The 17,427-nt window shown below is 47.9% G+C and overlaps 1 protein-coding gene across 2 annotated transcripts in view; it reads right to left on the bottom strand.

The window, feature by feature from the left end:
• LSAMP (limbic system associated membrane protein) overlaps window positions 1–14,138 on the bottom strand; it is a gene marked incomplete at both ends in the record, with an annotated part of 311,934 nt that extends 297,796 nt beyond the window's left edge. For both annotated transcript variants that reach the window (XM_080363178.1, XM_080363179.1), the window contains one exon: window positions 13,984–14,138. In XM_080363178.1, coding sequence (XP_080219304.1) covers window positions 13,984–14,138 — 155 coding nt within the window. The remainder of the gene's footprint in view (window positions 1–13,983) is intronic.
• Between the last annotated feature and the right edge of the window lie 3,289 nt (window positions 14,139–17,427).

Raw genomic sequence — 17,427 nt, 5'->3', positions numbered from 1 at the left:
ACAGCAGGCCTCTGTATGCTCTTCTCCCCTTCCCCAAATGGCTTTTCCTCTCTCAACTTGCTCCTCACCCTCCTGCACCCTTTTCTCTACCCTCCCATACATCCTCACTGCACTGGCGTTTTCTGGTTGCTTCATGTGCCCCTGTAAGTCACCAAATTCACTGCTTAAGGCACGACACTCAGTGGCTGCAAGGCTTGCTGCCTGCCCTGCTTTGTGTCTTACATCACATGCCACATCCCTGGTGGTGAAAAGCCCCAACAGCACTCATAGACTGTCCTACATCCACTCCTCAGACCCTGAGTCTCATGGGCTCATATCCTAATGCATAAGGTGATGTCACACCAGTGAAAGGTGACATTTCATTAGCAGAACATGCTGACAAAGCCTCATGAGGTGAACATTCAGCAACATCATCAGACTTGCCCAGGATAAAACACTGAGCCTTCAACTTGTTCTTCCTATCACATTTGTGGTAAAACATCCTCTAGGTCCTGTGGCCCCCCAAGGGCAGCAAATGAGAAAAACATCTGAGTTCCTCCTAAAGAAAATCAGTTTTAGGGATAGTCTTGACACTGATTCCTACTTCTGTTTGCCAGATAGGCTAAGTGTCACATGCTTGGACTAGAGTGGCACTGACTACAGACTCCTTGGAGCACACCACACTCCAGGGATGGAAGGAAGAAGGGTGGCTGCAGCAGAAGAAATGGGTAAGGACCTACTGGCAAGGCTCACTTGGTTTCCTGCTGATGCACTTTTCTGAATCTTTCAGCTATGTTTCTGCCCATGCTTCTGCCATTCTCTGAACCCAAAGGCAGCACAGAATTGAGAAGGAGAGGTGGAAGAGACCCAAAGGAACCATCTAGTCTGTTCTCCTCTGTGAAGGATGGATCAGCTCTACTTCGTCATTTGTGGCATCTGTCACTCCTTGTACATGTCTAGTCTATCCTTAAAGCCCTCCAGTGATGGAGCTACACAGCCTCCCAAGGCAATTTAATTCAATGTTTTCCTGTCTTTATTGTTGCAGAGTTCTTACTGACATTCAGCCTGTCTTGCTGCAATCTTAAGCCATTCCTCCTTGTCTTCTCCTGCAGAAGACATAATTCCTTTCTTTTGTATCTTATGTACCTGCATGCTGTTATTCATATCTCATACATAGTCCTCTCTTCTCTAGGCCTAATGGCCCCATTTCCATCCATCTCTCCCCACTGAATGTCTAGACTTCTGATCATTCCCACTTCTCTCTTCTGGACTACATCCAACTGGTCCACATCTCCCTAGAAACGTGAAGTACCTCAAATAGACACAGGACTCTATTCCAGCATACACAGTGATCAGCAAGCGGCCAATACTACCCCCAAAGCAGGGATACAGCTAGAGCAGGACACAACGTGGCATCCAGTAAGACACTGAATGATGGTGTAAAATCTGCTGCATGCCCTTCCTTCTCTCTTCTCTGGGAGCTGGATGCTGCTCCCACTTTGGCAAAAGCAGGCATTCCTAAGGCTTACTGTTCTGACTATGTCTGAGGTCCTTGACCCACCTGGCCTGCATTTAAGTACCACTTCCCAGCTCAGATAAGAAGAAAGCTGCACGTGTTCCTCCACCTTGGGACACACTTTTCAAATGGATAGACCTGCATGCCTCTGACTCATTGCCAGCACTGGAGACCAGCCAGGAGAACAGGAAGGGAAAAAATGCCACTAAAGGCCAATGAATACACATGAAGCGTGTTACGCAAGAACCCCTGTGGACCCCCTTGTCCGGGTAGAAGTCCTACAGATGGCCCATAACTAAGTAGCGTTGATGCAGTGGGGAGGATGTGTGGGTGGACAGATAATTTGATATTTAGCTGAAAGAACTAAAATGGGTTTAATGCAGTGCTAGGAAGACAGATTGCCTGCAGCACCTTCTGCTCCTGATTATGGATGCCAATCTCAGGTTTCCCTCAGGTGTAAAAGCAGCCAGGATGCGTGTGTTTTCCAAAGGCATCAGAGTCCAAGCCTCAAAAAAAGGAGGATAATAAAGGGTGACCAACATTCCTGCTACATTACAGCAGCTGGCTTTAGTTTTCTGTTGCATCTCATGGTTCCATGCCAAACATGTGGAGCTGTCTCCGGAGTTCTTGGAAAGTCTCTCCTGCAATGGACAAATCTAGCTGAAATGATCCTAACTCACATGCTACAGACCTGCTCCTTCTCTTCAAAGTCAGAGAGGTCTAGCACTTTCAACACTGAGGACTTTCAGTAAGATTGCACCAACACTGTCTTTTAAATGCATCTGCCTTCTCTGCCATCTGCACAAGAAAATCTCAAGTCTGCATCTCAGCACTGATCTGTGTCCCCCCACATCAGCACCATGCAGGAATGCCAAGCTTCTCACCCAAGAAAGAGCTACAACAGAGGGGAAAAAAGCCCCCAGCTGCCCCCTCCCAACTTCCAGCAGCAGAATCACAGCACATCAAGAAAGCACTGCAGCAGGCTCCTCTGCTGATGGCAGCGATGTGGCTTTCACACCAGCATGCAGCCTCAGCTCTTGCCTGTCAAACACCTTATCAATGAACGCGCTCTCCTTCCGTTCTGTTTCCAACTTGGGCTGCAACTAAAAGCAGGAGTAGATCACTGGGATGCAACAGACATCCAACTACATTCCTGCTAGGAAGAGAAAGAACTTTACTGGTGATGCAGCCCCCGCCCACACACACTGCTTCGAATGAGCTCTAAGGATGAACAGACAGTGGGCATTCTGTGTAGAAACAGAAGATAAAAACACTGGGAATACTCTGCAGGTCCAGCTGAATACCAAGTGCTGATTGAGTGGCCAGGCCCAACAAGAGAGCTCAGAGCCTGCTCTATCATTTACAGAAGAGCTAGGGCTCAGCAGTTACTACAATGCTCCACCATCCTCCTCTGCTTTTCCCCCAGCCCACCATTCTCACTCCCAGGTCCAGAATCTCAAAGGACATCAGGATTGAACAAAAAGAAAAATATAAGGAAGAGGGCCATGTGTTGGGGAGGGCTGAAGGGTGAGGAGGAGATGGATTGAGACAGAGAAAAAAAGCAAAGGAGGGAGGGAGCAAGATAGAGAAGGCACGAAAGAGAGGTGACAGACATCTTCATTGAGCAAAGTAGCAGGCTGGATGAGGGAGCGTGCCAAGGAGAGGGAGCTGCGTGCAATTTGCAAAAGAGGAGATGAGAGAGATTTTAGTTCTATCTCTCTGATGAACTTACCCATCCTTTCCCTCTCAGTGGACAAATCTCTGCAAACACACTCTCCCCTTGGCAAGAGACTGCCAAGGATAGCAGCAGAGTGAAGGCACATGAGGTGCAGCATGTGCACAACTTGAAGGATCTGGGCACACTCCAAGTCTCAGCAGTAGGTATAATAACCAACAGGCCATAAGAAATGGGACTAGCTGGTGAAGGAAGGTAACTCCTTTTCTGTTCCTCATTAGGATGGAGGATCTCCTATTACTGCTGCCCACATTTAGCACACTCTAAGGTGTACTGCCTTCATATACTGCCCTGAACTGTTTACTGCCCAAAACCACGGCTGCCTCATGTGGCACACAGGTGAGAAAGGCAATCTGATTATTCATTATGCTTTTTGTCTTTTTTTATTTTTTAATAAGCATGACGCCAGTACTACTCAGAGCCTGTCTTGATCCATACTCACATCAACAAGTTGATTTATTTCAGACAACTGCCCTCAGCAAGAAAGTTGAGGGGGAAAGCCACTATGAGGGGGCTGTGTTTGCTTGGCATCTTATCACAGGGTCTGTGGTTCACAGGACCCCAAGTCAGCAATTCATAAGGTACTTGCTTGTGTGTGTAAGGCCTGTTTGAGCACACAGCAAGCACCCCCATCTCAGTCCCACCACACCTAGGAGTGATTTCAATTAAATAGCAGTGTAATCTGAGAAACAAAGATGCTTGTGCGAGTGTATGGCGCGTACATGCCAGCAACTGTGCGTATGTGTGTATCATTTTTCCATCGCATCTCCAAGGGCTCTGGAAGGCAGCTTGCTCCCTCACATTTGCTCCAGCCCCGATTACCTCTCTGTGGTGCTGCTAGCCACCTTGATGGTCAGTGGCACAGGCTAGCTGGATGGTGACAGCAGTGACTGGCCAGGGAAAGCCAGCCAGTGCGTCCAAAAGGGCTTACTTTAAAAAGGAGTGACCTGCTGTGCCTAGGGTTGAGCACCGGGGTCGTGAGGTCCCTGCAAGTTCTGCTGGTGGGAGGTGTCCCCATGGCAGGGAGAAGAGTGTGGGTGCCTGGTAAGCTGTGGGGCTCTGAGGACCTCACTCTGCTGTCAGGAACAAGAGCTCTGCTAAGCCAGGGCTGCAAGAGTAAGTCTGTGGGGCCAGCTTGTGGAGCTGGATGAGCAGGACAGAATCTGCCTAAGAAATGGCAGAGGCCTGTGAAAGGACCATCACTGTCTAACCAGTGTGCTGATGACTAAGGGGGCAGCAGACGGGAAAAGGGGGAAGGCAGACTGCAGTAGTCCCTCCCCAACTTCTTCCACCAGCTTAAAACCTCCCCTGCCATTGGACTCGAGGGGACTGCAGATAAACCTGCCTGCTCTGAAGGGACAAACTGGCTCCGCTGAATCTCGGCTCACATGTGCCCCTGCTCATCTGATGCCCCTTTACCCGTGAAGCCCCAATAAACGACGGCCTCAGCTGGCACAGGGCCTCTGCTCTCTAGCCGCAGGGAGGGGACTACAGATGACATTATATTGTATTTGGCAGACAGGGGACGATAATTTTTTGGAGAGTAATTGCTCCCTGAGTCCCACTTTTCTTGAAACTCAGAGGACACCCTGGAACAAATAGGGGTTTCCTAACATCCCTGTTGTACCTGCAGCCTTCAGTAGGGTTGCTACCTTATAATGGTAGTGTTTTTCTCCCCTCTTGAGCATTTTCCGATTTCAGCATGCTTATTTATGCCTAATCCCTTCTGTCACCTGGTCTCCCTTCTGTTCCCTGACAAGGTGAACATGGGGCCTCACTGTGAACAAATTCCTGCTGATCCCTGTTGGGAATCTGGGCTGGGAGTGGGAATGGGGCTCACTATAAAGGAGCTAGTGTGAAGGAGTCAGCCAGGTTTTGTGCACTGTGGCTCCTCTCCTCCAAAGGAAAAGAAAGAAATAACGATGTTAGAACATTTTAACCTTTCTTTTTCTGAACTTGATAGGCTTGGCCTGAGGCACCTTTCCTAGCAAAACCAGGCTGCTGTAAGATTGATTGGTTGGGTGCAGAGTTTAAAGGTAATTTTCTCTTGTCACATGCACATAAATTATTGTGGCTCAAGCTGAGATCAGCTCCATGTCTCACTTGTTTCACTGCTTTTATGCCCAGGCTCTGATGAAGGGTCATAAGAATCACGTCCAGTGCTCCTTGAGCAGCATTCTATATATCAAGAGCACCACAGGTGTACACATGAAGTCGGTGTCTGGGGAGGAGGAAGGGGCACATGCCTGCAAATCTGTACAGCCAGGGACTTCCAGCTGCAGAAGTTGCAGCTAGAGCCTTGATTGCTCAGCTATGAACCTGTTTAAAATGTTCTGTCCATGAATGTCAGGGCAAGGAAAACTCATTCACTCAGATTATTCACAAGGGGGAGGAAAAAAAAAAAGATGCACACAAAGGAAGCACAGCTGCAGCCAAAGAGAATTCATTTTTAACATTCATGAAAATATTCACAGAACACTTCAGCGCTATTTGCCTAAATTTTGCTGTTCGGAGTAAACACTTCAGCCAGCCCAGGCTGTATGTTCTAGGCGCAATACCGCATCAGGGATTAGGGGTGGCTCTTGGCTCCAGCTCACAGGTTCACACTACGTGCCCAAATATATGTGCCTCCCCTAACTTTAAGGCACAGACTGACAGTCTGCCACTGCATAGTTCTCACTCTTGGCCCTGCCGCAGCCAAAATGACTTTGCAAGTACCCTCATCCATCGCGTTCCTCATCCATCACAACCTTATGCAACAAAGGCACACACGCTCTGCCAAATTTAAACACAATGGCAAACAGTGACAGCTCTGGTGTGTGCCTGGTCTGGAGAAGCAGACCCCTTCCCCACTATTCGTCCCCCTCCCTCTCCCTCAACTCATCCCCTTCATTGGTTTCTTTCCCTGAGTGTCCTAGGCAGCTCACACAAGAGAAAATGCGACAGCACACAAGGGAGACTCAGCTGAAGCCCTGAAGACAAGAGCTCTGTGCGTTGTCTCTTCCTCCTCCATAAATACAGCTGAGACGAGGACTGGATAATTGGCTAAGTGCCTGTCAGCTTAATAACACAGAGAGACACAGAGAGGGAGAGATTTGTGTTTACTATTCAAAGTCATGGATGCTGCCTGCCAGTGGATTTCAACATGGGTTTTGTTTGCACAGCAAGACACGAAAACTGAACGGGCATGCAGCTCTGAATCATAGTCCTCCTTGCTCGGCCTCATATGAGCATGAATGACCAGCCTGGGATGGAGGGAGTGAGAAAGCTGGGAACTGAGGTATCTGCCATGCAGGTACCATCAGGTCCCCAGTTCATCACTGGGTTCCTACACTGGAAAGCACCCTCACAACCCCTGATGATATACTGTCATCACTGATGCACTTAAGTCACACCACATTGGGGGCAACGACAGTGGTGGGTCTCCAACACGGTCACCCTGATGTCCCAGAGAGGGGTGGATGCAGTGGCTCTGTAAGTGGTGGCTGTACAGCTGCGTGACCCCCTCAATTTCATTTCACAACAGTTGGTGCCTGGTGAGCTGGAGCCTTCTCAGCCTTTCTCGCCTGCTCATAAATCCAGCGTTCCTCTAGGAGCTCACCTAGAGAGCACCCGTGAACAGAAACCACTCAGGCATGTCTCACCTCTCACAGGAGTGTGGGAGTGTGTCTGCAGGGCACAAGCCTCCCTGCTCTTCCAAAGCTTTCACTACTTCCTTTGATACAGAAATGCAAATTTCAGTGGTGAGAGAGTTCACTGGAAATGGACAGTATTGGCCAGATCTACCATGGTGTTAACAGCTGAGCAGCAGAAGAGGAAGATGCAATATTCTGTTTGCTTACTACTTTTTTCTTCAACAGTTCTAGGAACTGAGGTATAGTGAAGCGAAAGGACACTTCTAACATTAGTGATGGTTACTGAGGCCCAGGAGTCAGAAAAAGCCACACAAACCTCCCAGCAAGCAGTCTGTTACCCTGTCCAGTGCTGCCTCTCACCTATACAATGCTTGCAACTTTACAAAGCATACAAACGTTTGTACAACTACACACAAGAGAACACTTTTCATTTTTAAACAGGAACAAATGCAGGGAAACACACGCTTGCACACAGGCACACGCAAGTGTGCACTCCGCAAAACCTCATGCAGATGTCTTATTGCAAAGCTTATGTTGAACTCCAGACCAGTCTGAGCAGGCTCAATTCCATCCAGTTAGCTCTTACCGAAAAAGCCCAACCCCAGTGAAATCAATAGAGCTGCGGCAGGGCTATTTTTCCTCTTTGCATGGGGCCGAGCACAGCAGAGTCTGGAGTCACAGCTGGCCTCTCCCACACAACAAAAGTTGCTCCTAATAAAAATCTGCAAAAATATACATGCACAAGGGAGACAGGCTGTTTAGATTATTTTGAAATAACTGTTTTCTAGGCAGAGGTGAAACTCATCGTTATTAGTTCCCATTACTTACCATAAAACCAGACACTTTAGATGTGCCTGAAGCCTGAAGCAAATGCTTTGGTGTCAGATTCAGCTGAAAATCACATTCGTTTCTTCTTCAGCGAGAGCAGAGTAAAAGAAAACTCAGTAAATTCCTGACTTCACCTTTGTGCCCTCCATTGCACTTGCTCCAGCAGAACACAAGTTCACACAAGCCAGAGTGAATTTTGATGGACAACAAAATCAGGTACCTTCAATGAAAATGGCTATATTCAGCCTCGCAGTAAGCCTGTTGAAGCCCCACCGCTGCATCAGCAGCGAGCTGTGGCCCTGCAGCTCTGTCAAAAACAGATGCCTGTGGGGCTGGATATCAAGGGCAGGTAAGTGTAATATATATTTTGAAAACTTATAGTTATGAGATGGCAAATTCCGGTAACTGTGAGCTATTTTAAGACCAGGTCTTTTCTCAAGACCTTCTGGGGAGGGGAGCGGAATGGAAGAGGTACGGACTCTCAGACACTCCAGGTAACACGTACTACTATATAAATTTTAATGCCAACTAAGCAGGAAAACATATGGTACTTAGCTGCAAACTGAAGTGTGTGTGCAGACTCAGGGGAGGAGGTTAAACCCATACAGTCTGATACTGTCTCTCCTCCTTCATCTTTCTGAATGCAAATTATACATACAGTGTTATTAAACATACATAATTTCAACATAGAAAGAGCCTTTTCTAATTTCCATTCCACCTTTGCTTGTGATGGGTTAGTCCCATCACAAAGGCCCCGCTCACCAGTGGGCACACTATATATAGAGAGATGCTAATCACCAGCCTCTGACCATATACATATTGCAACTTCCTTTATCATATGTATGCACACACACATAACCATGTATGCATGTGTGCCTTCATATAATGCCACCATCTGCTGCCGGACCTGGAAGTTTTGCAGCATCACCTGAGATCACATTTATACTTTTTAAATTATTATTTTTAAAGGAAAGCATCAGCGAAGTACAGCCCCTTTTGCACAAATCCCAACAAACCCTCTTGACGCATGTCTACCAGATTTGACAACGAAGGCTTTGTATGTACCAGAAAAAAAGAAAAGTGTTTGGGACTTGTAGTCAACACCAGCGCACAGGAGGACATACTAGGGAAACCTCATTTGTCGTATTTGCTGGGTTGCTGCACGGCTGAGCCGAGAAGCCAGCCTGAGCTAATGGATAGATCACTAGGCTGTGTGCCCCTGACCCTGCTGTGACACCCTGGGCGAGTCCCCTCACCCCAGGGCACCTCCTGCCCCCGCCCATCCCAGAGAACAGCCGCCCGCCCCGTGGAATGGGGGGATCTCTCTTACCCTCTGCTCACATGGCACTTAATACAAAGGGTGCCTCAACGTAGTGCTGGCCTTCAAGTGCTGCGACAATACTACTAATAACCAGGGTTACAATTTCACTGCCAAGACTGTATTATTATGTGGCATTATACCTTCGAACATGCCTATTGTCATTTCTAGCAAAGGGCTCAGCTCAGTGCTCCCTGTTATAAATTATATGCTAATTACAAATGTAATCTGAACAGCTTTTACTTTTCTTTTAAAATGACTGTATAGGGCATAAACTTTGTTGTGATGCTGTGTTGCTACTTTGCCCGAGGTGGCTTTGTCCTCTAGCATAGCTCCACATGTAGAATATCAGCAAAATACTGGGAGGCCAAGAACAGAGTCTGCATAAATTGCTTATATTGCAGGATTACACCAACAGTGCTGTCATTACTGCTGGTAATTTGATTCTAGCCCATCCTTTGACACGTGTAACTTGAAGAAGCTAAGTACTCATTAGGATGGAAGTTCCTAAGCTTGCTATCATCCTGAAACTTCATATTATTTAAAAATACCTGGTAAAAATGGAAATTGTGTACTCAGTTAAATGTTGTTTTTCATCAGTGCATCAGCATTAGACTGATTTAATTCTTGATGAAAGGTTGATGCTGGAAAAACTCAAGAACAATGAGCCAAATTCTGGCCTTGGCAAGATCCCAGTTCTCCAGCAAGCTGAGCATCATCTGAGCAGTGCTCAGCAGCTTAAGCCCTGTATGAGTCACTTGTACCTCTTTTATTAGCAGTCCCCAGGAATCTGCCCCAAAGACAAACACGTTATTTCTGGCATTGCCCTTGGGCTTTGGTTAGATTTGTAGTGGTATAACCAAGTGGAAGGGAATGGGGATGTGACCCATTTTGGTTCCAGCTGGTGATGAGCTCCATTTCAGAAGTCATTAAAGGCTAAATCTGCCCTTGTGCAGACCTGGGTCCTGGGCAACCTGCAAGTCCCACTGACGTCCTCAGAATAGTGCTTAAAGGCACTTTGAGGGGAGCTGCTGTGATGGTTCCCTAGAGACCTGATCCCACAGCATGGACCCCATGGCCATTTTGCTTCTAATCCATCTTGAGGGCCAGACACAACACAGAGGCACGGTACCCTCCCTTCCCAGTTTGTAGTAGCTGCCCTTCGCTACTGCACATGTCCCACTTAGCCAATGTCCTCCTATTTCTCACCCCCTCCCCAGGCTGAAAGTGTGTAACAAGGCACAGGGTCCCTGCCTTTGCTCACCCAACACCAGCAGAGCAAATAAGGTAGGAGGGGATGCTGGAGAAAGGTAAACAGAAAGAAGATTTAGAGTTAGAGCTTGCTTTTCTTTTCCCATTTTAATTAGTTTTGGGGGATGTTTTGTGCGTTTGTTGTTTGGAGAGGGTTTTTTTTCTAACATCACATACAAAACCTGACATGCTCATGACTGATCTTGCTAGCAAAACATTGGTAGGAATTGTATAATAGCACACAGTTCCCTCTCAGTACTCAAAATAAGGTTCAGTGTCCATCTTCACTTGCTGAAGACAGAGTTAAAAATGAAACCTCAGTAAGTATGACAGGCTCTCTAATATACAGTGTCATCTTTGAAACATCCTGCTCTCTTTTCTCGGTTGTAGCTGGCCAAACACCAGAAGCTCTCCTCAGCCCTTCTCACCTGTTGCAGCTCTCAGACCCCTCCTCCCTTTTCAGCCTTGCTCTAAGGAGCGGATTATTACCCTTTTCCCTGTGGATAGTCTATCATGAGCTATTTTTGTTCTTTCTGCAATTCCCTGACTAACCTCCCCATGCCAAATACTCACTAAAAGTCATCAACCTTCAGCAAGGCCAACAAATGAATCAAATCTGCTGCCATGTCATTTAAGAGATGAGCCAGGATAGAATTAGGAACATTTTTTAGAAGTCCATAGCAAGGGAATATTTTAAATGCCATAGCTTTAAAAAGTCACATCCAAACTTTGCAGAATAATTCTATTCTGAGTAATAAGCTGTAGATGAAGCTCTAGAGGAGTGGCTTCCTTGAGGAACATTAGGGCTTATAATAAACTATTTTTCTCTACTTCACAGAACAGTCCACCCACCCATTCTCCCACCTACAAGTGTAATACTACATACAAATGTATAAGGCCTCAAAGGAGACTAATCATTCAGAAAACCCTGTCCCCAGTGATTTACTGAATGATTTGCACCACAATTTACACAAACAAAATGGTTTTAGTTATATTATCTCTATGTACATTGTTTTTAATTCTCTCCAACTGCATATCATTTTTTCTCCCTCCTACATTTTAATTTCCCTTCAAGCTACATGATGGAGCTACTGGCCACCGTTAAACCACCACTGCATACTCCCTCTTCCCTCTGAAACAGATGCATAGCAAAGATAGGTGATATGATCTCTGTATAGAAATCTCTTACCTACCTCTCCGTAGAGGTAAAGATCTGCTCTGAGCACAGCTGGTATAGATCATCTAATGTTTTTTCCCCAGCTAGATATTCCCCTTGTGTTGTCACTAGTGGATCTATAGGCAGGGAGAGCGAGATGCTGGGAGTTTTTCAAATGCAAGGCTGTCTTAAACTATGTGATGTTTTGGAGGGGCAGGAAAAGCAGCAAGGGGGAATCTCACAAACCAAGCCGTGCTTTAATACTGAGGGTATAAAATGCCGTCCTGCAGGACCTATAGTGCATGGGACAGAGGGAAACATCACCCCTTCCAGCCTCATGTGGCAGTCCTGTCTCCCAGCATAGCCTGGCTTCTGCCCCTCCTCTGAAGGAGGGACTGAAACATCCCAGAAACCTGGGGCTGGTCCCAGGAAAAGGGAGAGGACACAACTGCCCTTCTTAGGAAACACGACAAGCATATAGCCAGTCAGATCTGCTTAGAGAGCTTAAGAAGGCAGCTAATGGAGGTAAAGCCTGTGTGCTGGCCACAGTCACTTCTGACAGAAATGCCACCTGCCCAGAACACAGTATTGCTCAGGGCAAGCAGTCACACGGCCAGGTGGGTGTGCAGTTCCTGCAAACTGTGTCACTTGGCACACATCTGGCTGACACAGCTGGATCACCTCACTCAGGTGTTTTATTTTAGTGCCTGACAAAACACTGGCAAGCCACACATGATCACCGAAACCACTCTCCCATGCAGCCCCATCGAGCTTGCTGACGAACGCTTTACACGCAGCACATGCAGGCACCATCTCCACCACCCACTCAGCCCTCTCTGCTGCAAATGCAGCTTTAGCACACAGCGACTAGATAAACTCAAAAGCTCCAAGGTTAAGTGGGAAGCAGAAATCCAGTGACCCCTGTCTGGGCAAGTGAGCTTAATGAGTTGACTGCTGGTGAATGTACCAAACATATGCTGGCGAACATCTGCCTGAGCAGCCCCACCAAAATAAATGATTGATGGAAGTGATTTGCCTTTAAAAATGGGATAAGTCAGCTGGGAGTCCCGCCAGAAAAGGGTTAATGGGATATATGAATTGCTAGTGAGTGGAAAGGAGAGAGAGAAGCCGGGAGTCAGAGGCAACACCCCTTGTTAGGTGTTTACCGTGTCGTATCTAAACCCTTTCCATTGCATATGCAAGCCAGATGAATTACTCTGTAAATCCTATTACTCCGTGTGGATAAATCTTACATGCAAGTTAACAAGTCTAGAGAGCTGGGGAATGGAAGCTGCTGAACAGATATTCCAGGATCAAAACAACCCAGCACACGGGAGCTGAGAGAAGCGATACACGTACACACAACATCCCTCTTCTAGCATCCTTCTTCCCTGATCCTATCTTGCTTGCTCACATACCCCTCTCTCATTAAATGGGAGGGATGCAGGACACAGGGGATCATGTACCAGACCATTTGGTGACATCTAGCAGGATTTATTTCAGAGAAAGAGAAAGAAAACTTTGCTGCTGCTGTTAGCTTTGCTAGGGAATTGCTCCCTTGATGCTTCAGGGTTTGTGCACTATCAGCTCCTCATACAGATTACAGACTTATTTTAAATTATGTCCAGTAGTTTTATAGCCATAATACACAGTGTGTGCACATAGTCACATGTACAGAATTTTCCTTCAGTAGAGAAGTTACTGCAGGTAAGTTGAGCAAGGCAGTATGCAAAAAAGAAACCCACAGGAAAAAAATTACTGTGTTTCAGCTATTTGGGACACTCTTAACTGAAATCCCAAGTAGCCTCAGAACTACCTTTAGAAAACCTGCACGATGAATACAGAAATATAACACTCAATACTGCCAGTGAGCAAGGCTTCATGTGCAAAGAAACCTCATCACAACCACTCAGACATGCAGGCACAGCCTATACCTGTTTACTTAACCCTGCAAAAAAAACAACACAGTGAACGAGACACCAGCTTCATAAATGTTGGAGCTCTTACAGCATTTTTTCACCAGCCTTTTAAACTACTGTATCCATCTCCTCTCCCTACAGGGCAGAAAAATAAATAAATAAAAATAAAAGCCAGAGTTTCCCCAAAAAACTTGCTTGAGAGTTCTGGCAGCACCAAGGCTAAAGTTTTTGCATAGGTACAAAAACAAGCATGGGAAGATCAATGGAACATCTGGCAAGCACAGCTGGATCCCTTTTCGATTTCTCTATTGATACTGCAGGGCTGGTGGAAAATGTACGTTCACGAGAGCTGGCTAACATAAACAGTTCTTTCCTCACTGAAATTCTTTTGATCCAGAGCAGTGCACAGAGGAGAGTGGTGGCAAGAGGTTTTCAAAAGCTTTGCAGTTTTTTTTTTTACATTAAAGCACAAACACACACGCAGAGCTTGTTTGTAGCAGCTGCTGCTACCGCAGTTTGAGAGGTAAAATCACACACGCTTTCGCAGAGACATACACACACAAATCTATATCACATCACGTGTATGTTGCATATGTAGAGATATGGATAAACACACACAAAAGGAAAAGTTGGCAAGATGCCCTACCTGAGGATGGCTGTGTCCCCCTGCCTCACGGTGATGTTATCGGTACCTCGGGTAAAATCCACGCTGCGGACTGGCAGCCCTGTAGGGAGAAGGCAAAGCAATCTCAGTAGGACCAGTGGTAATTGTTTCCGATCAGGCTGAGCCCTTGCTACCATGGCTGGTCTCGTCGAGTTTCACTGTCTGTACTTGTCTCTCTCTATTCGTGTGTATGTGGACAGAGAGATGTAGAAAGAAAAACAATAATAATAATGTACAACTCTTGCTCTGATCGACAGCCCCAGAAAGGGGAGGTGATTTCACAGTCCTTCTTAGCTGCCACTTTCTCTTGCTCTTTTCGATCTCTTGCTGGCTTCTTTCCCCCCCTTGTCTTTTTTTAAGGCTTTCAAAAAGAAAAAGTCTTAGCACGACCTTCAATTAAAAACAGGAAAAAAAAAAAAAGACAAGAGGAAAAAGTCAGGTAGCAAAATAATTAGAAAATAATAACAACTAAGCCGGCCCGTTTGGAGTGATGAGCAGAGGTTGGGAGAAGGAAAAAAAAAAAAAAAAAAAAAAAAGGAAAAGGATTAACACGAGTCCTGTGCCGCCGGGCTGCGAGAGTGGACGGTCCTGCTCCAGTGCGCGGCTGTGCAGCCTCCCAGCCCCGAGCTCCCTTCCTAACCCACTTTCCCAGGCGGAGCGAGCGAGCGAGGGAGGGAGGGAGGAAGGGAGGGAATGAGGGAGAGAGGAGGGAGGAGGGAGCCTCACTCGGGAGACGGCAGCTCGGCACCACGGCGGCGAGCGCGGGAGGGGAGCGGCGAGCGGCGCTTCCCGGGGGCGCAGCCCGCCCCGCGGCCCCCGCCACCCCACTACCCTTGCCCGGGAGAGGGGCTGCCCCGGGCGGCCGGGGAAAGGGCTCCGGTGGTGGCCGGACCGGGCCTTTGGGAGCCTGAGCGCGGCTGGGGAGGGAGAGGGGCACTGCAGAGCAGAGAGAGGGGGCATGAGGAGGAAATTAGGGGGTGGAGGGCATAGGGGGGATGCCCCGAGGGAGAGGGGGCTGGAGAAGGAAAGAGGGAGAGACAGAAAGGGAAAGGGATGGGAGAGGAAGAGGGGCCTGGAGAAAGGATGGGAGAAAGAGGGAGGATGGGAGTGCAAGCGGGAGAACTGGAAGCCGGGGCGGACCGGGAAGCACAACGGGGAAGGCAGGAGCAGCCGGGAGAGGCTGAGCGGGAGGGAGGCAGCGGGAGCGGGGCAGAGGATGGAGGAAGATATGGCCAATATTCACAAAAGAAAATACTGAGGAAAGCGGGGCAGGGGAGGGAGGGGGGTTGGCGGGTGCAAGGAAGCTGTGGCCAAAAGTGCAAACAACTTGGCTTTGCGGCCCGAAGCCACAAACTAGCTGATTTACAGAGCAGCATTCTTGGCAACTGCCTCTGCAGCCTCAAACCTTGCTTTTTCCCCCTCTCAGACTTTCCTCTCACCAGATAAACAGTTGTACATCCCTCCCTCCGCCTCCCTCCCACCTCTCTCCACTCAGCCCTTCCCGCCCCCCACCTCCTTTCCCAGCCTGTGAGGGATGGACCGCAGACAATGCTGGTATTGAGCTGCCCGCAGTGTGAATACCCGGCCTGTCCTCCCGCCTGCCAGCGCCCGCAGCTGAGCCCCGAGCCCGGCAGCAGCGCTGCCCACCCGGGAACGCTCCCGCCGCTCACATACCAGCATCGCCGCCGCGAGAGATGGGAGATTAAATTAATGGAGAGGAATAAGCCGTATGTTTTACTGCTGATGCCTGCCTGCCATCCCCCCAGCCCGCTCTCTCCTCTGCCTGCAGGAGGGAAGAGGAGAGCTGCTCCTAGGGATGTTTCACTCGCGTAACCCTTCTGTGGCCAAAGCACGGCGGGGATGGAGCCGGGGGGAAGCAAAGAAGGAAAGGGTGGTTTGAGGGGAGTCCAGAGAAGCAGGTGGAAGAAAAGCTGGGAGGAACTCCACTATAAGCCGCTGTCCTGTGTGGTCGCAGCACTGCTGCGTGCATACAGGAAAGAGAAAAAAAAAAACCACGCATGCTGCCTGCTTCACCTCTGGTCTGGGAGGCTTTATGGCGATATAGTGGACCCAAACTGGAGGGACAAGAGGAATGGCTGTGTGTCATGCAAAAGCCCACATGGGATCAGATCAAAGGTCCCCCTCTAACCCCGTGTACTGTCTCTGAGTGCAGACTAAACCCAATGCCTTGGGCAGAGCACAAGCACAAGGGGAGCATGCAGTTGGTACTGCCCCAGAGCACTTCTCTGATTTCCAGTGATTTGTGGCTAAGGCATGTCCCCAGCCAGTGGCAGTGTCTTTGTAGTTAATGGCCCTTGATTGATTTTCTTCTTCCAGGAATGTGTCCAGTCGCCTTCTGAACCCCTGGAAACTGGCCCCTGCAGCCTTGGTATGGAAAGGCCTCGCTGTCTATGAGTGCTTAAACAATCCCTGCATGTGTTAAAGTCCCACAAATTAAGGGCTAAGGTCATGACACCACTGCTCCAGTGCCATGCATGCAGCAGCAAAAGAGCTGACTGCTTTGTGTTCAAGCCAAGGGAGTGAGCCAATTCAGACATTTCCTCTGCAGGAGACTTGACGAAGATGGCACCAGAGAGGAGGAGGAACAAGAAGGAGCTAGGGGGTTAATCCACACACTGGATGCTCCCAAGCTACTGCAGAGAGAGATTTCACCTAACAAGGGCATTACTCTGAAGAAGATCCTGCTGCTGATAGACCAGCAGCCACTGCTCTATGGCCATGGACAGCACAAGGGACAAAGAGACGTTATTGGGCTGCTGGCATCCCAGATGATGCGCATCACCAAGAGGAAACCTCTGCCCTCTTGTGAGAGAGTTCGAATACAGCTGAAAGACCCAGTCCCATATGAAGTTACCAATGATAGAAACGCAACCTTCTTGCAAGTCAGAGCATTGCATGGATCCTTTTTACAAAGCTCTCCCACATATGTTTCATCTACATTTAATAAGAGCTATTGTATGTTAATTGAATGCCAGTGGAGTAAGGAAAACATATTTGTCGAAGATTAACTATTATGCAATGCAAGAAGCATCTGCCACCCAATTGCTAGAGCTCACTAAATATTTCCTTATCTCAGAGTATTTACTTAGAAGGCAATAACTATCCAGTTAAATCTAAATTTAATGCTTAGTTAAATATAGTTCATGGAAAGTGGCACCAATATGTTTTATACAGAGAATGACAGAGGGGGTTCCAGGGAGGTATAAGGAAGGACTCCTGTCCCCAGACTCTCACGACATCTTGACTCAACATGGGACTGCACATGGCCATGCCTCCCTACAGAGTGGGGTGCATTACAGTAGACTCAGAGGTCCCTCGCTGCTGAGGTAGAAGTACAGGGGAAGTCTTTATCTTCTTACGGGTTTATACAATCCTCATTAGAACCACCATAGCATAACTATTTAA

Source organism: Nesoenas mayeri, assembly GCF_963082525.1.
Source record: "Nesoenas mayeri genome assembly, chromosome: 1".
Taxonomy (NCBI): Eukaryota; Metazoa; Chordata; class Aves; order Columbiformes; family Columbidae; genus Nesoenas; species Nesoenas mayeri.
This window is presented reverse-complemented; position numbering and strand designations above follow the sequence as displayed.